This window comes from Rhamphochromis longiceps, linkage group LG15 (genome assembly GCF_057381845.1).
Source record: "Rhamphochromis longiceps isolate RC_006_pf linkage group LG15, R_longiceps_female_GT1.1, whole genome shotgun sequence".
Classification (NCBI taxonomy): Eukaryota; Metazoa; Chordata; class Actinopteri; order Cichliformes; family Cichlidae; genus Rhamphochromis; species Rhamphochromis longiceps.
In genome coordinates this window covers 36,197,985-36,222,130 of record NC_140571.1, presented here as the reverse complement: position 1 = coordinate 36,222,130, position 24,146 = coordinate 36,197,985, and the positions used below count along the sequence as shown (strand labels likewise).

Sequence of the window (24,146 nt, the reverse complement as noted above, 5' to 3'; positions counted from 1 at the left end):
TTCTTCCTTTTCTGCATATTTGTCACTTTTAAATGTTTCACATCAAAGTTTTATTTGTCTTAGTTAGGGTATATTGACGGTGGGGATACTTTTTTTTCTGTTAAGCCGGGCTTTCTGGGTTAGCCTCTGTGAACGCTCATATAAAAGGGGTCTTCTTCAGTTCATTAATCTTTTTATACACAAAAATCATCCCTAGGAACACCGTCGAACATGAGACAAGAGATTAATCCTTTTGGGACTTAGGGCACAGAGTGGTTACTTATTAGTTAATTATTATATTGCTGTTTAAACTGGATAAATTTAAACATTAAATGCTACTATCCCATATCTTAATAAAGGAGATATGGTTTTACAGTGGACCAAAGTGAAATTAAATATGTTAAAATTAATTAATTTTCAATTGACTATACAAAGATATTTTACTATGTATAGTTAGAGGATATTGCAATCAATTGAAAACTGATAGCATAGTTTAAAAAACAAAACAAAAAAAACTTATTTTGGGGTGGCGGGGAGTGCTGCTTTTTGGCACCAGATTATTAAAATAAATTGCAAACGTGATATACTAAGATTAGGGCAGACAGCTTGAGTAACAAAACGATAAATCATCTATTCATTTTCTTCTGCTTATTTGAAGTCAGCAGGCCAAACAGGGAAGCCCAAACCTCCCTCTCCCTGTCCTACCTTCCTCTGGTAGGACATGTCCAGCTGGAACAGCTTACCCAGGAGGCAACTGCCTCATGTGGCTCCTTTTAATGTGGAGGAGCAGTGGCTGTACTCTGAGCCCCTCCCCAATGACTGAACTCCTCACCGTATCGGTAAAGGATCCATCCAACCCTCAGAGAAATCTCATTTACGCCACTCGTACCTGCGATCTCATCCTTTCGTCTTTAATAGAACGAACAGTAATATGTTAACAAAATGATCAGGCCCACATGATCAGATTTGTTTTTCAACAATGATGCTCCATCTGGTAAAAAGACAAAAAGTATCTTATTTTATGGCTTAGCTGACATGTCTGTACTTGGGTTTTTTTAATTTTTGCATTTTAAGAAAAATTTTCTTAAAATGTTTATTTATATATTTTTAACAGATGCAGTTAAACTATTCAAAAGGAATTTTCTAAATTGGAATCCAGTGAGCAGTTCATTTTGAAACATTGTTTTTCTTTCTTGAATATTTAGCCTCTAAGTATTTCTTATCCAAACACTCATTTATTATTTTGACGTACTTACACTTCATTATTTAATGTGGATTTGCACTAATGTCATGGTTATTGTACTGTCTTCCCACAGATTGGGGACTATTTCAATGCATATCCCACTGATATCCTGGCTATATTTGATAAAGTATTAAACAGAAAAGCCAAAGCGGTAACAGACGACGGCTCACTCAAACATAATGAAGGGCAAAGAAAACAAGACCAGAGATTGGTCCACACTCTTCATGCTCGCATCACAGGTTAGTCATGCAGTTATACTAGTTACAGCTCTCAATTTGGATTGTGTGTCTATGTCAACCAAAATGCTGTCAAGCCTAAATAAACTGAGTTATAAATCTATGCTATAGATCCGGTCACTCTCTACGAAAGCAGCACATAGTTTCAAAAGCAGTTTTTTTTTTTTTTTAAAGATGGTGACCAAGTTTGTTATTGTATTTTTCAGGAAGCTAAGAAAAAGCCTTTATATCAGTCTGATTTTTAAAATATTTAACTGGATAAACTGTTATTTTAATTAACTAGGAATAGTTGCCTTTCTTTGTCTGCATAAAGAGTTTGAGTGCTTAATCAGATGTGTACATTTTAATAAAGATAACAATACAATTTCCCAGTTTGATAGTTTAGCAGGTGCATTCAAATTAAATTAAAGTTTATATTAATATAAAATATTTCATGTTAATGTTATATTAAAAACAAGAAGCACTCTGAGTACAAACCTCTGCCTTGGTAGCTCAATCTCTCTGGGGAGTATTAACTTCCAATTTTAGTTTGTATATGTTCCTTTTGTTTCTGAAATGTAAAGGTGAGGTCAAATGTGATGTATTTAGTTGAAAACTATAATGTGATATTTAGAATTCTCATATGATTTTCTAAATATTGCCAGTTTGACCCTATTTGACCTTGAATCCCCAAATATCATTTTCTAATAGTTTATATGTTGTCAATGCAAACAGTGGCAGTAAGAATCTGAGAGTCCAATATAGGCTTATTATCACTTTGACATTTAGATCAGTTTGACTGTGAAGGAGAAGTCAGTTATTTCAAATCTTTATTCGGCACATTACTTTTTCGACTAATAATTGACCTTGAAGACGCTGGTAAATGCAAGCTACATTTTAACGCAATGACCCCACTCTGTACTCCTGCAAACTTTTATTCGAATTCATTCAAAACCTTTTGAGCTGTTGTATTCACAGAGGCACACATGGAGCAAATGGTACTGAAAATATAACCTTCTTGGCAGAGATCAAAATTTTACACAGAATCCCAACTTGGAAACAGAATTCCAACTATTGGAAACATGGTTATGCCGTCACAAAGAAAAATATATTAGAGAATGACACTCAAAATGTTTTTAACCTTAGTTCCCAGATTTCAGCGTGCAGCTGTACGTTAGTTGTTGCCTTAAGCTCTAAGTCCAAGTCCCCACAGTTATATCAGTAAAGCTGTCCAAATAACCAAAACTGGAATTATGTATATATCTAATGCAGGGGTGTCCAACTCCAGTCCTTGAGAGCTACTGTCTGCAGCTTTTAGATGCATCCCTACTCCAACACAGCTGAATCAATCAAATGGCTGAATTACCTCTTCAGCATGCCATCAAGTTTGGTAAAGGCCTGGTAACGAGCCATTCATTTGATTCAGGTGTGTCGGAACAAGGATGCATATAAAAGCTGCCGGCCAGTATCTCTCGAGGACTGGAGTTGGAGACGCCTGATCTAGTGTTTATGTGCTTGCACTTAGTTTTTGCATCTCCTATATGGTGTACCTAGTTTTATAAATCTGAACATTACGGCTAACAGCTATATTCTCCCATTTTAGTGCAGCTAGCCAAACAACAAAGAACTATTGACTGCTTAAGAGACAAGCAGTGAAAGTGGACAGTAGATCCTTGGTTTCCTAAGATAAAACTCATTGCTACAGCCAATGGTAGTACAAAATTGACCCCCTCTTAGTAGAAAATAAGATTAAAAATAAGGAGCCACCTGAGTTATCGGCTCTGTCACTAGTTAGCTAACATAAAGTAATGTTAGACTAAAGTCTATTGACCACAACCAACCAAGCTGGTCACGTCATGTTTTGTACTGACACAAGATGGCACTAAACATGTTCTATCAGCATTTCTCTCTTAAATCCAGCTTCACAGACAGTGTTACATCAGTATCAGTTTTTCAGTGCAGTGCTCCAGGGTGTAAATTACCCTTTATACTTGTAGCGTTTCATGTCCAGTTTAAAAGCAGTATGGGAGTTAGAGCCTTCAGCTTTCAGGCCCCTTGTCTGTGGAACCAGGCTCAGGGAAACAGCCATCTACTGTGACCGTTTCGGGGTCACCCCCCTTAGCAACAACAACTACAATCAGGCATTTGTGTCGACTGGTAATGAGTCTTTTACACCACTGTAGATGAATTTTGGCCCACTCATCTTTGCAGAATTGTTGTAATACAGCCACATTTGAGGGTTTTCGAGCGTTGCTGCTCTTCACTGTTGCTTGTTTGAGTCACTTCACATAACTTTTTTTTTCTCCTGTGTCCAGGTCTGCCAGTGTGCCCAGAGCTGACAAGAGATACAATTCCTAGGACTAGAGATGTAGGACACTTTTTGTCTGTAACTGGTACTGTAATACGTACCAGTATTGCCAAGGTAACAGCATTTCATATATGTACATGTGCTATTCAATTAAATGGAATGCTGCTTCCAACACTGCAAAAAACATGAGCAGTATACATATAAGCCACCAGTTAATAGTGGAGTAGAGATTTAGACGCCCACACATCGTGTCAATATTTGAATTAAATATTTGTGAAAGGACCCAGTTGATACAACCCGTCTTTTTTGGGTAGGTCAGGGTGCAACATGTGACCATCATTTTTTTATCACTTGGTCAAAGACCTAGCATATAGTGTCATCATAAGACTGCTTTAGTGGGAAGTCTTCCATGGAGGGAATTTCTTTAGCTGATGAGGCATCACAAGAAGGCCCTGCCGTCTCCTCCAGGCCAGAGTCAGTGTTCGATGACCCCACGTCACCGCTTAGTGCAATGCAGACACTACACATCATTACTGGTTGTGAATGCATCCCCACACACTGCCCTAACAGGGGGTCAGTGTCCACCACGGATTTGGTAGACCAGGGTGTGCGTGCAACCCATATCCACCATAGACTGGCATGTACCCCCTTCGCACCTTACCGTTATGCTGTACGTACCTCTTAGACCGAAGGAGGGTGTTGGAGGGCCAGCAAAATGGAACATCTATCTCACACGTCTGTGGGCGCTCCCAGCAGACGTGTCCTGGCCCCCCCCCCGCACTCAACACTCCTGCCCCAGCGGCTCCCGGTGAGTGGAGGATGGTGTCTGTAGAGGGGAAAAGGGTTAGATGAACCATCAGGTGCTGCTCTGCAGATGATGCACTGCAGCCTGCTACTGATGCATAGCGGCTAGCTCCACCACCATCTTCGCCAGCACTTCCACCAGCCGAATAGGTTGCGGTCCATCATCCCATGACTGGGTTTCGGCATCATTGTGACAAAAAGACCCGAAGCACACAGCATTGCAAGTCGATTGATATTATACATACAGCACACTTTTTGGTTTGTACAACTTCCCAGCTGTCCTCCCGTCAGGTCCCGGCATCCTACTGAAATGGGGAAGGCATGATCAGGTGATTGAGAACACCCCCGTTCTCTGCGGCCTGCTGGAGCGGGGGGGCTAGGAGGAGGAGTTGGCCGTCCGACTGCGGTCTGGAGTGTGGGGCCTCCCTGCTGTTGCGGAGTCGGGGCGGTCTGCCTCTCCCCACCGCAGGGAAAAGGGTAACACCACCTGGGTCTGGGTGCAGTTCCCCCCTCCAGGGGCAAGGGTACCTAGACCCGGTTCGTAGAGTACGCTTGGGGAGTGTGATCGTGTGTACAGCGTCTCTTTATGTCTGTCTCCACGTTGGTTGAGTGTGGAGTAAGTGTATATGAGAGCATGAGGGTGGGAATGGATGTTTGTATCTGTGTGTGCCTGTATGTCTGTGTCTATATGTCAGGTTGGGTATCAGACGCCACCTCTCTGGGGGACATCTCAGGCCCTCCAAGGTTTGGAGGCCTATCTCCCCCCACCACCACTTCCCCTGCCAGTGGCGGACTCCCTCAGGTGTCGGTGCGTTGGTGGTTCTTTGTGTCCGGGGATGGGCGTCCAGGTACACACCGGCTCACTCCTTGGCGGCCGCTTATCGGGGCCTGGAGCCTGGGGCTCGCTCGGGCCACTTCGGAGGTGGGGTGCCCCCAGCCTCTCGGCCTGGGGCTCGGTCACTCAGGCACGGCTGGCTGCCGGCGGAGCTCACGGGCGCGTCACTGCAACCCCCCCTGGCTTCTGCTCCGCGGCTGCTGAGTGAGCCCTCATCTGGGACTCTCCTCAGCTCCTTCTGGGACAGTGGCGCGGCTGCCCCTCTGTCAGTCTTCCTTGTCTCTTGTGTTCTGGGGGCCTCTGGATGTCTGGAGTTTTGATCTCCTCCATACCTGCTTCATGCCCTGGAGGACGGGGCAGTGGCCCCCCCACACCCTCTAGCAGATCATTACATGAAGGAACCTTTTTAAAAAAAAAACAAGCGCGTCCATGCTCACAGGTGTACACACGGGTGATCACACCCACAAACTACACCCTTTTTGGCTCCTACCTCAAAGCACACTGTGTTCTGTCGATCTTACGTGCTGCACAATAATGTTTAACATTTAGTATTTACTGTCATATTCCCATATATCATTGTGATGCTGTTTATTCTATTACTCTTGTTCTCTTCTGCTTGTTTTCTTTTTTCTTTCTCAACAGGTGATCCAGGTGATTGATATATGCATTTTTTTAAAAAAAATTTTCTGCCCATTCTGTTGGTTTTTGGTTTTTGCCCTTCTCCCCCGTCGTCCCTCTTCTCAGCTGTTTCTCTTTCCCTCTTTCTTTCTCCCCTTCTTTCCCCCAATCAAATTTGTCCTGTATTCAGCAAGTGAAAATAAAATAAACAATAAAAGGTGAATCAAATGGACCATTACGGCAAGGCTGGGATGGTCAATTTGGTAAAGTAAATCCGTTGGGCATCTTTCTTTGCCTTTAGACAATAATTCTGATGGCAAAAGAGCCAAACGGGACAGGCAAAAAAAAAAAAAAAAAGTGATTGAGAACAGCTGTGTGGGTTAGCCTCCCCTGACGTCCCACCCTAAACCCACTGCTCCATGCCTCCTCTGCAGCTTAGCCAAAACCACACCTCCCTACAGACAACTTCCAGTTTTTATTCTTATTCATGACCATTGTTAGTTATGTGTAAATGTTTCTTAATGTCAAACAAGCCTTCTACAGTTAAGCTTAACTGTTGAAACAGTTATTCGATTAAAAAATTGAATGCAAGTTAAAAATTCAACGAGACACAAAAAGTCACTTTGTAAACTTTGAGGTGGTGTTTGGACAAGGAGCAGAGCCTTACGCAGATCCACTTTGGTTTCTTTGAGTTTTACTGACAGCCGTGTCTTTTTCCTCCTCTCGTAGGTTCTGGAATATGAGCGTGATTACATGTGCACAAAGTGTCGTCATGTTTTCACAGTGCAGGCAGAATTTGAGCAATTCTACACGTTTGTCCCACCCGTAGCCTGCCCTAACCCCGATAGCTGTAACTCATATAAATTCACTTGTCTGTCTGAAGGATCTGAACCTGCTGCTTGCAGGGATTACCAGGAGATCAAAATTCAAGAGCAGGTTAGGCTTTTAAACATGAGCTTCTTGATTTTATTTAATTAATTTATGTATTGATTTTAAAAATTTCTAAACATAGTTAAAGCGTTAAGTTATGTTGTTAAAACTTCACATGCTGAGTGCGTAAAATGTCATTTTTATCGAATTGTACCCATCTTACAACAGGTGCAGAAACTTTCAGTGGGCAGTATTCCTCGTTCTTTACTGGTAGTTCTGGAGAATGACCTCGTCGACAGTTGTAAATCTGGTAAGAAACATTAATGTGTAAGAACTGTCCAGATACGCTTCTCCTGATAGCTTACAGTTTGTGGCTCAAGGCAAGTTGAGTTTAAAATGAGTAGCAAAGCAAACATAAGTTTGTCACTGGAAATCCACATCAGTGCTGGAAATGTATGTTTTCTAACTCTTAATAGATGTTTGTAGTGAAAAACGATGCAACAAAGGTAGTTGTATTATGATTACTTTGCCAAAATCAGAACTGAAAATAAAATTTTAATAATTAATCTCATGTATTGGCTTTTGGACTGTATGCTCCCAGGAGATGATGTCACTGTTTATGGAGTGATGTGTCTGCGCTGGAAAACCTTTTATGATGGTGCACTTTGTGATGTGGAGTTGGTCCTCAAAGCTAACAATATAGAGGTAAACAACCAGCAGGCTGCTGCTGGACAGCTTGTAAAGGATGCTCAGGAAGAATTTGAAGAATTCTGGAATAGCTACAAACATAATCCTATAGCTGGTATGTATAATTTACTGTGTAAGACTATTATATTTGTGTATCTTGCTCTATATCCATTTATTTTGTTTCCCTCTCTCTTATTTGTAGGTAGGAACCATATCTTATTGAGCCTGTGTCCACAGGTTTTTGGCATGTATGTAATTAAACTGGCAGTGGCCATGGTCTTGGCTGGGGGAGTTCAGAGAATAGATTCTTCTGGGACCAAAATTAGGGGTATGCAATTTTTCTTTTTTAAATTTTTAAATAATACATATTAATATTCTTAAGTATCTGCAAAGAATGACTCCTACAAACCAGTAAATAAACTTAAAAAAACCCCCAAAACATTTCTAAGCTGTGCCTTTGAAGTGGAATCTGGCCCTTTGCAGTTCATTTTCTTTTGAACCAACCATCAATCAAATTTCTGCTGCTCATCTGGGTTCTGGTCGTGGCTGGAGCAGAAAAACTGAAACTTCCCTTACCCCAGCCACCTCCTCCTCCTGGGCCTTCTCCTGGTAAGACAACCGGAATACTTCACCTAGGAGAAGTCCATGAGGTATCCTAGTCAGATGTCAGAAGAACCACCTCCTTTTGAGTCCCTCACCCTACCTCCAGGGGAGAGCCCCGCTACGCTTTGCAGTAAACTCATTTCTACTGCTTGTGTCTGGAACCTCATTCTTTTGGTCACTCCCCAGAGCTTGCAACAAGAGTGTAGGAACATAGGTTGACTGGTAAATGGACCACTTTCGTTTTATGCTCAGGTCTCTCTTGTCTACAACCGATTGGCATAGCATCCGTATCACTGCAGACACCTCTCCAATCAGTCTGTCACTCTCGCACTCCCCTGTCCTCTCACTCGTGAACAACAGATACTTGAACTCCTCCACTTGGGGCAATAACTCATCCGTGTCCTGGAATCAGCACTCCACCCTTTGCCGACTGAGAACTTAGACTTGGAGTTGCTAACTCGCATTCTCGCCGCTTCACACTTGGCTGCATACTGCTCCAGTGTGAGCTTGAAGTTCCTCACCTGATGAAGTCAAGAGAATCACATCATCCTCAAAAAGCAATGATGAGATTTTGAGGCCACCTGTGGGCTCACCACCCACAGGAGGGGCCACAGAGATGGTCAGCCCACAGGAGGACAGACCCATGTTGCTTTTTCGGGCCCTTTAAATAGCTTCATGAAAATTAAAATTGTGACTGTCTTGTGACAGAATGTAAACTCTGACAAATCAGTGCCTCTATGTTGTTTTTTGTGTTTTACAAATGGCCCTCTGTGAAATGTGTGTATTCATGATTTGCTCCTTCTAGGCGAGTGTCATATGTTGCTGGTTGGTGACCCAGGTACAGGGAAGTCTCAGTTCCTGAAATATGCTGCCAAGATTATGTGTCGTTCTGTACTCACAGCTGGAATTGGCTCAACAAGTGCAGGTAGGTCCTGCTTTTCCCTTTAAAAAACAAAAAAACAAAAAACCCAAACAAACAAAAGAAACTATATATACACACACAAAGGAGACACAAAATGCCGCTTCTTATTATTAAGGGGAAAAAAATATTGTATCACATCTCGGAAAACTGAGTTCAGTTTCTCTAGCCACACCCAGGCCTGATTACTGCCACAGCTGTTCTCAATCAAGAAATCACTTAAATAGAGCCTGCCTGACAAAGTGGAGTAGGTCAAAATATCCTCAAAAGCCAGACATCATGTTGCGATCCACGGAAACTCAGGAATAAGTGAGAAATGAAGTAAGTTATAAAGCCATGTCTAAAGCCTAGGGACTCCAGCGAACCACAGTGAGAGCCATTATCCACAAATGGAATGATCCAAAACACACCAGCAAGTTCACCTCTGAATGGTTTAAGAACAACAAAATGCAGACTTTGGAGTGGCCTAGTCAAAGTCCTGACCCGAATCCGACTGAGATCCTGTGGCATGATCTTAAAAAGGTGGTTCATGTGCGAAAACCTTCCAATGTGGCTGAATTCTGCAAAGACGAGTTGGCCAAAATTCCTCCACAGGGCTGTTTTTTTAATTTAATTTTATTGTTATTATTTTTTTTAAAAAGGTGTTGTTGCTGAGGGTGGCCCAACCAGGTATTAGGTTTAGGGTGTCATCAATTTTTCACACAGTCATGGGTCTTCATCCAGGTCTTTTTGCGTTACTGAAGTTCACCAGTGCTTTCTTTCTTTCTCATGAAAGAAGGGAATTTTTTTTCAGTCCAGTGTCCAATTACTTGTGATCCCTTATAAAAAGAAGGTGGCACATGTTAAGGAGCAGAAGCTCCTAAATGATCAATCCAATTCGAATGTGGATACCCTCAAATGAAAGCTGAGAGTCTACACTGTCCATGTCCATTATAACTATAATTGGAATGTTTCAGTAAACAGGTGAAAAAAATAATAATTCTTTTGTGTGTGTTTGTACCTGTTTAGACATACTTGTGGGGACCAACAGTCGTTGTGGGGACCAAAATCCTGGTCCCCACAAGTTTGAAGAGAATTTTGAGACTCAAAATGTGGTTTTAGTGTCAGGGTTACAGTTAGGTTATGGTTAGGTGTTTAGAAATTGTGGCTCAGTTTGTATTTCTTTAAAACTTCGGTGCACGGTCTAAGGGTTTGGCTGTAGCATCCTGTTACCCCTTGGTTCCTCTTCTTCCTTCTACCACCATTCTCCTCCTCTTCTTCGTCATCTTTTGTGCATACCATTCTTGTGTATTACTGATATTGTTCATCCCCCCCCCCACCCTTTTTTTTCCCCCCCCAACACTCTCTGGAGGCGATTCAGCCACAGATTTCTTGAACTTCTTGATTTTAGTTTTTTATTTTTATTTTTATTTTTTTCATTAAAAATTGCAATTTCCAAACTCATGTGATTAGTAAATCACCGAATATAACAACATACTGTTAGTATTTAAACTCTATTTGTCAGCCAAATGCCATGCAGTTTCTGTGGAGGGAGCCTGTGTTTACTAGGATTTCTCACAACAGCTCTCACATCCTTAACCTTTTAATTAATTTTTTTTTTTTTTGGTAGATTCATACACATGAAATAAGTCTGTTCAGGGCTCTCTTGGTGTTTATTTCACTTTCTCACATGAAGCACTTGTGGTGGTTTTTCACATCTCCTCATCTCTGCTCCTGTGGCACCGAAACAGTAGGCCTTCAGTCAGTTTTCTTTTTTTGAAGCTTCCTTTGTTTATTTCACACTCTTAGTCTATTAACCATACATCACATGGATGTAACCTATGCCTTTATTTAGGTCAGAACAAAGATTAAGAACAGACAAACCACCAATATACGGGCAGGTCCTCCAATCTTGGCTCCTGGAGTATCACAGCAGGTCATCCACTCCATCTCCCATCCCTCCCCCTCTGGGTCCTGATGGATTCATTAGTGTCACATATTCATTATATATCATAATCACAATACCTCAGGCAACCAATACAAGAGACAACTAAAAAGCAACCCCTTTCACCCATACTGTATATCCATCCATCCATCCATTCGCTTCCGCTTATCCTTTTCAGGGTCGCGGGGGGCGCTGGAGCCTATCCCAGCTGTCATAGGGCGAAAGGCGGGGTACACCCTGGACAGGTCGCCAGTCTGTCGCAGGGCTAACACACAGGGACAGACAACCATTCACACTCACATTCACTCGCACATTCACACCTAGTGACAATTTGGATTAATCAATTAACCTATCCCCACAAGCTGCATGTCTTTGGACGGTGGGAGGTAAAATCCTGCTTAAACGTTTAAAAAAAAAAAAGTAACTTACTGAACTGTAAAAATTTTAAAAAAGGAATATATTTTCTAATTTCTAATACTGTATATGTGGTCCTCTAATTCAAGAAGAAAAAAAGTACAATCCACATCTCATATGGGTACATTCAGGCCTAACAGAACACAAGTGTTTAGTCGCTCTATCCACCCCCTCTCCCTCCTTCTCCGCTGACCGACCGACCACCCCGGATTAACCTGCAAACCCATGATGATCAATGCTCCTTAAAGTGGGTGTACCACTGTACCACTAAAGTACACGACTCCGCCGAACGGATATAGGTGTTGTTGAAAAACGCACTCTCAAACGGGCCCCAGTCTCCCCTACATATATCATCCACCTGTTTGGCATAAACCACATTTTTTTTTATCTCCAGAGAGAATTTCCCCATAATCGCTCAGGAGGCTATGAAGGTTGCTGATCATGTGCTTCTGTACCAAAAACTGCCTCAGTGTCTCAGGTGGTTGATTTGCCCTCCCCTCCAATGAAATTCATACCGTGAAATAAATCTGTTAAGGGCGATTTTGATGTTTATTCCACTTTCTCCCATCCCCTGATCTCTATTCCTATAGCATCAAAACAGCAGGCCTTCAGTCCATTTTCTTTATTAAAGCTTCCTAATTTATTTATTTCACACTCTTCCTCTGTCAACTATACCTCTATAGATATACCTATGGCTTCTTTGAGCTCAGGAGTTTCACAGCAGGTCATCCACCGCACCTTCCCTCCCTTTCCCTCACCTTGGGGTCTTGATGGATTCATTAGTACCATATATTCATTATACTTCATTTTCACAATACCTCCGGCAATTATTACAAGAGACTTCTAAGAAACAACACTCTCAACCCACATGTATGATCCTTTAGGTCAAAGAGAAACAAGAGTTTTTACAACCCGCATCTCATGCAGGTACAGTGGGGCAAAAAAGTATTTAGTCAGCCACCGATTGTGCAAGTTCCCCCACTTAAAATGATGAGAGGTCAGTAATTTGCACCAGAGGTACACTTCAACTGTGAGAGACAGAATGTGAAAAAAAAATCCATGAATTCACATGGTAGGATTTGTAAAGAATTTATTCGTAAATTAGGGTGGAAAATAAGTATTTGGTCACCTCAAACAAGGAAAATCTCTGGCTCTCACAGACCTGTAACGTCTTCTGTAAGAAGCTTTTCTGTCCCCCACTCGGTACCTGTATGAATGGCACCTGTTTGAACTCATCATCTGTATAAAAGACACCTGTCCACAGCCTCAAACAGTCAGACTCCAAACTCCGCCATGGCCAAGACCAAAGAGCATTCGAAGGACACCAGGAAAAGTATTGTAGACCTGCACCAGACTGGGAAGAGTGAATCTACAATAGGCAAGCAGCTTGGTGTGAAAAAATCAACTGTGGGAGCAATCATCAGAAAATGGAAGACATACAAGACCACTGATAATCTCCCTTGATCTGGGGCTCCACGCAAGATCTCATCCCGTGGGGTCAAAATGATCATGAGAACGGTGAGCAAAGATCCCAGAACCACACGGGGGGACCTGGTGAATGACCTGCAGAGAGCTGGGACCAAAGTAACAAAGGTCACCATCAGTAACACACTACAACGGCAGGGAATCAAATCCCGCAGTGCCAGACGTGTTCCGCTGCTGAAGCCAGTGCATGTCCAGGCCCGTCTGAAGTTTGCCAGAGAGCACATGGATGATACAGCAGAGGATTGAGAGAATGTAATGAGGTCAGATGAAACCAAAGTAGAACTTTTTGGTATAAACTCAACTCGTCGTGTTTGGAGGAAGAAGAATACTGAGTTGCATCCCAAGAACACCATACCTACTGTGAAGCATGGGGGTGGAAACATCATGCTATGGGGCTGTTTTTCTGCCAAGGGGACAGGACGACTGATCCGTGTTAAGGACAGAATGAATGGGGCCATGTATCGTGAGATTTTGAGCCAAAACCTCCTTCCATCAGTGAGAACTTTGAAGATGAAACGAGGCTGGGTCTTCCAACATGACAATGATCCAAAACACACCGCCCGGGCAACAAAGGAGTGGCTCCGTAAGAAGCATTTGAAAGTCCTGGAGTGGCCTAGCCAGTCTCCAGACCTCAACCCCATAGAAAATCTGTGGCGGGAGTTGAAAGTCCGTGTTGCTCGGCGACAGCCCCAAAACATCACTGCTCTCGAGAAGATCTGCATGGAGGAATGGGCCAAAATACCAGCTACTGTGTGTGCAAACCTGGTAAAGACCTATAGTAAACATTTGACCTCTGTTATTGCCAACAAAGGTTATGTTACAAAGTATTGAGTTGTATTTTTGTTATTGACCAAATACTTATTTTCCACCCTGATTTACGAATAAATTCTTTACAAATCCTACCATGTGGATTCATGGATTTTTTTTTTTTCACATTCTGTCTCTCACAGTTGAAGTGTACCTCTGGTGCAAATTACTGACCTCTGTCATCATTTTAGGTGGGGGAACTTGCACAATTGGTGGCTGACTAAATACTTTTTTGCCCCACTGTACATTCAGGCCCAATGGAGCATAGGTGTTGAATCTGTCTATCCAACCCCTCTCCATTCTTCTCCGCTGACCGACCGACCATCGCGGATTTGCCTGCAAGCCCATGATAATCAGAGCCCCCACTGCATGCTCTTTAAAGTGGGTGGCCACTAAAGTACGCGACTCCGCTGCATGAATGGCATATAGATGTTGTTGCAGCCGCGCTCTCAAATGAACCGCAGTTTCTCCCACATATATCGTCCCACACCTGTTACATTGAATGGCATAAATTACATTTTTTGTATCTCTAGAGAGAATTTCCCTCTAATCGCCTAAGAGGCTCCACTGTACAGATTACTTATGATGTGCTTCTGTACCAAAAACTGCAACAATGTGTCAGGTGGTTCGTTTACCCTCCCCTCCAATTTAGCTCTAACCAAAAGGTCACCCAAGCTTTGGTTTTTCCTTAAGCCTCTGATCATCCGCGCTTCGAATGCATACCCCCAGGTCCGCATTTCACAAAGATTTTGGTGGATACTGCTGAGAAATGGCGTGTACTTCTTGTGGAAAGTACTAACAAAGGGCAAAAGTCTCTCCCCTCCCGTTATGTCCTCGATGGTGTTTTAATTAAAAGGAGTCCCAAGTTCAGTATCCATCCGCCGAGCATCAACTCGCTCTCCTGCGCCACCCCGCCCCTCCCGAAAATCACCCCGTGTCCATGCGTTAGGCGTACGAAGTCCCGAGAGCGTCTCCCTGTGTATCTTCCTCAAAAAAAAGAGCGTGAGTCCCCCGTCTTCCTCAAACTCCTAAACAATGTGGAAGTAGCATTGCGAAAATCCACCTCCTTACTGCTTATTCTGTAAAATCTCAATATTTGAGATTTCACTATTTCTCGAAATGTGTGTGGCGGGTGATAATTTATGGAGGAGCGCATGCGTGTCGGTGGGTTTTAAATAAACTTTTGCATGCAACCTCTTGCCATCCTTCTCATCCTCAAAAAAGACCGTGGTGTCCAAGAAATTGATTTCAGAGTCGCTGTGCTCCTGCTTAAGTTTTATAGACGGGTGATGTGTGTTCAAGATGTGTACGAACTGTTGGAACGTATCCTCCCTGTGACCCCATGCGCCTATGATGTCATCTATAAAGTACAAATAAAACACCGGTTGTAATGAGCACTTGGCCAGCGCCTTTCTGTCTCCCACTCGCTCATATATATGTTTGTGTAGGACGGTGCATATCTCTGGCCCATAGCCGTTCCTTCCATCTGCAAATGAAACCTATTGTCGAATTGGAAATCATTATTGACAAGACAAATCTCCAAAAGCCAGAGAATTGCCGCGTCAGGGCGCACAGCATCCGGGTACCGCTGAAAGATGTTACTTACGACTCTGTCCTGTCTATGTATTGATATTAGTGTACAGACTGTCTATATCTATTGTGAATTTTTAAAAAAATGATACGTGTCCTTAAGATAACTTGGATGTTTATTAGAGAGGGCTCTCAGTGTACTGAGAGATGTTATGTATTGCACCACTGCAATCGGAGACTATAGGTCTTCCAGGTGGGATCTCAGAATAGGATAAGCGTGGGTGGGGATCATCAGGACCTAAGAAATAGTCGCGCTGTTTTGTGGAAATAACTCTTGTGATGTAGTGAGTGGACAATCCTCCTAATTTGCTGCTGCACCTCGGGCTGGATTGAATTTGAAATGCATTTGTAATATTTCTCATTTCCCAGTTGTCTCTGGGCTTCCAGTCTGTACTGCTGCTTGTCCATAATTACAATTTTTGAGCCTTTATCCGCCGGTTTAATCACGATGTTCTGATTAACTTTTAATTCTCTAAGCGCCCGTTCTTCCTCCACCATAAGACTACCCTCCCTCCCCACCTGCGGCCTTAACGAGTGGAACAACCGAATATCTTTTTTTATTAGCTCTTTGAGCGACTCGCTCAACGCCCCCCACTCCAGTTCCCACACAGATGGTAGGACGAAGGGATCCCTGTGGAAGTTGTCGGTTTCAAAAAAGTCTTGTAGTTTCGGTCTTCTATGGTACCAATGTAGGTCCCGGCGAAACTCCTCACGTGAAAATTTTTATGGCGCTGGAATGAAAGTCAGGCCCTTTTCTAATAAGCTTATTTGTGCTGCAGACGGAGTAAAGAGTCTTGATAAATTTAAAATATTAGAAGAGGAAGACCAAGTTAAATCTGGTGGGGGAGTGGAGTTTCTCCCCAAACACCATAGGCTTGTTTGCTTTAATTTTCCAATCCTGTAACTTGAGGCTTGCTCGCGCCCGATGGTATGTAGGTGTGTGCCACGCGACCCCGCCATTCCCCGCTCCGACACCTCGCCCGGTCATCTCCTCGTCCCGTGTCAAATCTACCTGGAGGTGCTCCATCGCTTGCATTTTTTGGCCTTAAGGCTTTAAAATCGTCAGCAGACCCGTCACCTTCCCTGCCGTCCTCACTCAGGTGGAAATTTACATTTAATTTCAAATGGTCGGGATCTGTGCGGTCCAGCGAGTCACTGCTCATATTGGCCGCCTGGTCATGTTGTTGCGGGACCTCGATTATCATTTTACCGACTTCCTCTTCACCTGTTTGAGTAATAGTTTTGATTTTTAACCATTTTTGCTGATTCGCTGCGGACGCGTCCTCCACGGGTGGAGCTTCCATGTTCATTCGCTCGCCTATGGGAGGAGACGAAAAAGGGCCTGAAGGAGCATCGCAGCAGGAGCGGCCCGGGGGGGGGGGGTCACAACCCGCGGCACCCACAGAGCATGCAGAGGGAGAACACAGAGAAGCAGGCAGAATATCATTATCCACATCTAAATCCACCGCTACATTCGATCCAATCCACCCAAAATTTCTCCCACTGGTCTGGTCTCGCGTTTCTGACATTTTGCGGATCTCCTGCTTCCTCAGAGGGATACATGCTACTGGGGCCAGGAGAGAACGAGGGATTAAATCATTTCCTGAGAGACGCCCAATCCTGTGGGCCTCTCCCAGGATAGGTTACCATTAAGTCACATGGGAACGCCTATTGTGCTCCCATGCAACATGCTCCTCTCAGGTACCAAAAACAAAAATCCTAAAACTGTGTGGTGTCACTCCTACCTTGTCATGCATTCTACTCGGGGTGTTACTTAGATATCTCATCTGTGTGAATAAAATGAGACTGTTCAGTAACAAAACTAATCAAAATATCAAAATAAATCTGAAAAAAGGAAAATAAGGGGGGGGGGATAAAAAAGAACTAAAACTAAAACCGAGACACTAATTAGTCACTGGTTAGGGGAGTGGGGTCCGTGAGGGAGTCTTAGGACTGTCGCCGACCAAGGGGGAGAACCCGAGGTCTGAACTGAAACCAAGATTCACTTATTTATACCTAAATAGAGAACATTAATAACTAAATAAAAATCCATATGACAAAAAAATCACTAAAATTATGATAAATAAGTAATCAATATAAAAACCAAGTAGAAAGGGACCCCCCCCAGGAGATATCACTGTGATGCATTCAAGCACCCTCGGAAAAAACAATACCACTTCTCTTCACCTGTCTAGCTTTACAATATGAATGCACACCATATTGACAGCGATCTCAATCACAAGGAAATGTTTGGGGGAAGGCACTCACCCTAATAAAACCAGGAGTCTGGCCCTGTCGGTCAGCGGAAGGCCCAAAAACAAGGAAAGCAGATTGCTTATGTGCCATTTATAGTTTCTCTTATTTAACTAGGCTTTATGATCCCTAAGCTTCTCCTTCCCACCGAATTAGAGGAATACAATATCTCCTAGAGTTTTAATGTGGCCCAATAAGGGTTACTTCCTCTAGGGGTCTCACAAATGTCTTTTAAAGCCTGAGGGTTGACTAAATAAAGATGTTAAATTTTAGATTTTAAACATCCCAGAGCAGGCTTATTTCTCCTCAGGGTTTGTCATAAACTTTATCAGGTCCCCAAAAAGGTTAGGCTTAGGGTCATACAGCCTGAGTAGGGTTATCTTCTAAAAATCTCACAGACTCTGAGGGTTCTTTTAAACAAAGAGGTTAGGTGTAGGTCTTTATACGTCCCAGAATGGGACTTCCTCCTTAAGGTTCCCCCATGGTCCGTTCCCAGCCCTCCCAAAAAAGTTTAAAATTCGGGTTATATTCTCTGGGTCGGGTCATAATTTCCTGCAATTCTCTCATCCTAACCACTATTAAAAAAGAAAGCAATGGTTTCAATCTATTCATTTGATATCACCCAAACAGTTTGTGTAACCTGGGGAGGGGCACAATATGACCTTGAAGGAAACAATTCTTTTTATTAAAAATGTCTTTTCAGTTCATTTCAGGGAGTATGTCAGACACAGACCCCTGGCACAGCTGGTTAGGGTATTTAGAAGTTCTGGCTTAGTTTGTTTTTCTTTGAAACTTCGGTGCACGGTCCTAGGGATCGGCTGCACCATCCTGTTTCCCTTTGGTTCCTCTTCTTTCTGTCGCCATCCCCCTGTGCATACCTTCTCATGTATTGTTAACCTTGTCCATCACCGCCATTTCTTTAATCCTCTCGAAACACTGTGATCTCCGTCAAAGTATGGTAAAGTACGCCCTTTAGGTCTCCCAACACCCTCTGGAGGAGATTCAGCCTCCAAAGATAAAGTTTTATCATTTTGGTTTTTCTTTTTCATAATAAAAAACATAATTTCCACACTCATGTGGTTAATAAATCACAATATGACAACATATTGTTAGTATTTAAATCTGTTTGTTCAAACAAATGCTGCCATGCAATTCTGTGGAGGGAGCCTAGAGTTACTGGGATTTCACACTGTGTCTCACTTTTCTTTGACACACTGTGTGTGTCTTTTCTTTGACCTTTAGTGTTTTGATGGTTAGGGTTAGGTTAAGCGGCTAGGGAAAGCACTATGTCAATGAGATGTCCCCATAAGGATATGAATACACCCATGTGTATTCATATCCTTGTTAGGATTAGTTAGGTCCATATATATTTGGACACTGAGACAGGTTTTTTTTTTTTTTGTTTTTGTTTACTGAAACCTATTCCAATTACAGTTATATAAAATTATTAGGCACATAACCAATGTGTATTAACGAAAAATGAAAGGTAGGGAAAAGTATTGAGCACATGAAGAAAAATAGGTGCAAAAAGGAATGGGAAGACATGGCACCAGCTAAAATCTGTCAGATTAGAAAACAATCCTGTCACTTAACACTTGTGAGTTAATATTATCTGGCTCTGTCTCAACTGATGGCCTATACAAAGGTGTTGTATTTGCAAGATTCCACTTCTCAGAAGGTGAAAAAACAAAATATCGCCATGACCAGATACTCCCCTGCAAGATTTCAGACAGAGGTGTAAAAAGTAGTTTTATGAGCTAACCCTAACCCGAGTTCATAGATGGGGCCCATTATTACACATAACTTAATTTATGGTCATGTATAGCTTGACTTCTTTGTCATGTGTGTTTGTAACAACTTTCAGATGCTGTTCATCTGTTGTAAGCAGTTTTTTAGGTCTGCCACTTTTGTCCTCTACTTGTCCCCTTTCTCACATTGTTTAAGACACATTGAAACCTTTTCGAAATATTGGGGTGGAGATAGCTCAGTACGTAGAGTTCGCTCCATGATCGGAAGGTCGGGGGTTCAAATCCACCGAACGGCTACCCTGAGGTGCCCCTGAGCAAGGTACCGTCCCTATACACCGCTCCCTGGGCGCTTGATTGGCTGTTCACGGCTTCACTGAGGGTTAAATGCAGAGAGTAATATCCCAACAGGGGATTAATAAAGTATACAAAATATACCAGGTTTTGGGCTAACAGCTCTTTTGGAATCACCTTTTTGATGCAAAAATACTACTTTTTGCTTTTCAAACTGTGTTGTTTCTTTGAGTAGACACAACAGTGATTCATTACTTTACATGTTTTTGTGTTAAGTGGCTTAACAAACAATAAAATATTCCTCTGATACATGGACTGGACTGAAAATGAGCTAAAACACATCCAATTTACCCCAAAACTTTGAAAGGCCCGAGAAGTATCGCTCATGATGATTTAAAAAAAAAAAAAATACAATAAAATCTGCCTTGTTGGAAGCAATGTCAAGAAATGAAGGGTGACTCGGACATGTGATTAACTATATATTTTTACATATAATACCAATGTATTACTTCATAAAGTGAATGTGTTTCCAAAGGACTGACAGTAGCAGCTGTGAAGGATGGAGGTGACTGGCACCTGGAAGCAGGAGCCCTGGTCTTGGCAGATGGTGGTTTGTGCTGCATTGATGAATTCAACAGCATCAAGGAGCAGGATCGCATCAGCATCCATGAAGCTATGGAGCAACAATCTATTAGTGTTGCTAAAGCTGGGTAGGACTCTCATGCATTTACATATAAATTCACATCACCAGAAGTTAGGAATTTCAAACACAGAATGACCACGATCGTATACAGTGCTGTGGGAAACTCTTTGTCCCCCTCCTGGTTTTCTTTCTTTGTTTTTGTTTTTTTATCTTTGTCACACTTGAATGTTTCCAATCAGCAAACAAATTTTAATACTAGACAAACATAACTTAAATAATGATTTCATTTATCACAGGAAACCTGCCTGGCCCTGTGGGGAAAAATAACTGTCAAATCATGAATTAAAGAGAACATGAAAAACTAATTTACATAATGGAAATATAGCACTGTCTGTTAAGCTTGATTTAGGAAATAAGTGCTTAAGGTTTTAAAAACATGTTTAGCGCCAGCTTCTGTCAGTACCGAACATGTGGTTGGTTGGTTGAGGCTAATTGACACACATTAGTTTATGTTAGTTAACTACTGACAGAAATTACAAGTCAGAGGAAAATAAGGACACTAAAACTAAAAATCAGATTAAAGGGCTCATTCCAGTACTGCCCTTGACAGCAACAATGAGTTTTATTCTAAGAAACCAAGGATAGAGTGTCCACTTTCATTCTTTGTCTCTTTAGCAGCAAGTGGCTCTACGCTGTTTGGCTAGCTGCACTCAAACAGTGCACCTGTTAGCTGTAATGTTTGGTTTTGTAAAGCACTTTATGAATGAGGAGTGTGTGGAGGAAGAGAACCTGTTTAGGTTCTCCCTAACCCTAGCTGAATCCAAACTGGGAGCTGGTTTCATAGAAGAGGGGCCTGAAAACTGAAGGCTCTGCCTCCCATTCTACTTTTAAATACTCTAGGAACAAGAAGTAAGCCTGCAGTGTGAGAGCAAAGTGCTCTAATGGGGTGATATGGTACTATCAGGTCATTGAGATAAGATGAGGCCTGATTATTTAAGTCCTTGTATGTGAGGAGCAGGATTTCAAATTCAATTCTGGATTTAACAGGGAGCCAACGAAGGGAAGCCAATATAGGAGAAATCTTCTCTCTCTTTCTAGTCCCTGTCAGTACTCTTACTGCAGCATTCTTATTATAGGATATACCTTACAATTTAAAATGCCTTGAGTTGTGATTTGGGGCTATATAAATAACATTGAATTGAATTAAAATAAATTGAATTTTGGATCAACTGATGGTTTTTAGTTGTAGAGTTTTAGGACATCTTCTTAATAACAAAATGCATTAGTCCTACCTAAAAATAATAAATGCATGAACTAGTTTTTCAGCATCACTTTGAGATAGGATGTTTCTCATTTAGAGATATTGTGAAAGTAGATGAAATCATTTAATATGCACATTGAAGGCTATATCCTGGTCAAAAACAACTCAAAGATTACTCAAAGTGTCAGCTGAGAGGGGTTTCAGGGAATACTCTTAAAATGACTTTTTTTTTTTTTTTTCAATGCCGTATATCAGCAAAAGACTCTCAAAGTGTTTTTTGTTGGTTTTGGGGCAGACACAGTCTCTAAGGAGATGCAGGTTTTGGGGGAATACACTCTAAATTCAAAATTGCTGACCAGCAGGTTAAGACTGACCAAATATGACGTTTCAGTTGTAGACCTTTGCCTTATTAATATTTACTTACTTTTGATAATGTCGTTTATTATCATTGGAGTCTTATTGTCTTGATTTTGCTATTGTTGAAACTTTTTTTTGTTTAGTATTGTTTATTTTAACGATTTATAAAAAATGACCTCATTTTTCTGTTCTCAAATATTCTACACTACTACCAAATATAATCTGCATTGGGCATTAATTAATTCTCCTACTGAAGTAATTTTAGTCATTATAATATCTATGCAAACTCTCCTTTAACAATGTCCACTTTTAAGTATGTTCATAAGGTTCTGGCATCTAGTCACGGTTATCAGTGGCTCATTTTGTGTTTATGACCTCGTCCACTCATGGGTGTTTAGCAGGGTTTCCTTTTTTTCTTGTTCTACTTGTGCCAAGTGGCTCATTTTGTTAAGACCTTGTTTATGACCTAGTCTACTAAAGGCATGCTCATTGGTATTCAGCAGAATCTTCTCTTTTCTTTATCCTATTGGCTCATTTTGCTGAAGAGCTACATGTGAGCTGCCAGTTTGGATAGAACATCATTTAATCCAGCCGACAGTTTTTTTGTTTGGTTTGTTTTTTCTGGTTCTCATCAACGGGGCCTCAGGACCAACTCACTCCACTTTCCCAAACAACAGCTCAGCTCATGGGTCTCATTTACAGTCTTCTACATTCCTCTCCTTCCTATTGTTTAAACATTTACTCACCTTGTAAGTTTGTAAACATCTCCTAAGTAGCACTGAGATCTTAACAACTCTTTCCTTTCCCCTCCTTTTTTATTTACACTTATTTCACACGACAATACTGTACTCAAACTCTGACAGTAATATTATACAGCTTTTTTTTTTTTTTATACATTGTCACAAAACGGCTGTGTGCAGGCAGGAAAATGACCCAAACGCAAACCTTACCGAGGCAAACGTGAACTCAAAAACACAGCTTTATTGCAAGCGTGGAGGTGAAACAAAGAACAAAACTAAACTGGGAAACTAACAACAACAAACTCATGGAAGACAGGGAGAATAACACACAGCTATGAGGGAAGTGGGAACACATGGGGAAACAGCTGACACACATGAACATAATGACGTCACAGGGGAGGAGTAAAACTAAACCCATTGAACGTAGAACATAGGACCTCTTCAAAATAAAACAGGAAACATAATGAAACGCAGACATGACAACATGAATTTCACGACAAAAGACATGCAGACATGAAACGCATAAAGGACGAGGGAAACTTAACACAGGGGTAGAAAACACAAGGGGAATCTAATACAAAATGAACCTTGATAAACTAATAAATCTCCTAATCCACATACTGGATTATTTAAATGGATCATTTTAATTTTAAAAAAAAAAGTGTTTACTCATCTGTTTTTTTTTCTCGTTTTTTTTTCTGTGTGATCCACTGCTCTCTCTTTCTGCAGCATGGTGTGTAAACTGAATACCAGAACTACCATTCTGGCAGCTACCAACCCTAAAGGCCAGTATGATCCCAACGAGCCACTGTCTGTGAACGTAGCTCTGGCCAGTCCTTTGCTAAGTCGTTTTGACCTGGTTTTAGTTCTGCTGGATACCAGAAATGCAGAGTGGGACCACATCATCTCCTCTTTCATTATGGAGGACAGAGGTAGAAGACATGTTTTTGAGTTTGGAAGTGAAATATGACTAAAACAATAAAGTCTGTTGTTATAAATAATTGATTATTATTGTTCTCTCACATACCCTTCAATGGGGAGAACGTGGTAAAAATGCCCCTTCTCTTTTTTTCTTAAGGACTACCTGATCAGTGTTCGAGTCTGTGGTCTATGGAGAAAATGAAAGCTTATTTCAGCCTGATTAAGCATTTAAAACCAGTGATGTCAGAAGAAGCCAACTGTATACTGACACGCTACTACCAGCTACAAAGACGGAGTGATAGCAGCAGTGCTGCCCGCACAACTATACGCACATTGGAGAGTCTGAGCAGGCTGGCTGAAGGTAAGATGAGAAGTTTGACTTCAGACTAGTTTGGTCATATTTATTCATAAGTCAAGTCATTGATTGTGGTCAGGTCTAAAACGAGTCTTCTGATAATATTTTACACGCTGCTCTTGCAGCACCGAAAGGCATACAAGATGTTTTTTGTTTTTGTGTTCTTTCTTCCTGTTGTTGCTGCCACTTTAGTATAACTATATCTATCCCTGTAGCCTCCTTCCTCTGCTTGTCCATCACTAGTATGTTTGGTTTGTAGCCGTCCATTTGTATGTG

At 41.8% G+C, this 24,146-nt stretch overlaps 1 protein-coding gene across 2 annotated transcripts in view; it reads left to right on the top strand.

Moving 5' to 3' along the window:
- Window positions 1-24,146, top strand: part of mcm9 (minichromosome maintenance 9 homologous recombination repair factor) — a 38,164-nt gene that overhangs the window by 1,709 nt on the left and 12,309 nt on the right. Inside the window, exons 3-12 of one of the 2 annotated variants that reach the window (XM_085381531.1) lie at window positions 1,296-1,461; window positions 3,753-3,859; window positions 6,732-6,938; window positions 7,101-7,182; window positions 7,474-7,674; window positions 7,762-7,887; window positions 8,968-9,087; window positions 20,129-20,303; window positions 23,324-23,526; window positions 23,673-23,876. In XM_085381531.1, the coding sequence (XP_085237657.1) occupies window positions 1,296-1,461; window positions 3,753-3,859; window positions 6,732-6,938; window positions 7,101-7,182; window positions 7,474-7,674; window positions 7,762-7,887; window positions 8,968-9,087; window positions 20,129-20,303; window positions 23,324-23,526; window positions 23,673-23,876 (1,591 nt within the window). The remainder of the gene's footprint in view (window positions 1-1,295; window positions 1,462-3,752; window positions 3,860-6,731; window positions 6,939-7,100; window positions 7,183-7,473; window positions 7,675-7,761; window positions 7,888-8,967; window positions 9,088-20,128; window positions 20,304-23,323; window positions 23,527-23,672; window positions 23,877-24,146) is intronic. The other variant, XM_085381532.1, reaches the window with a different exon arrangement.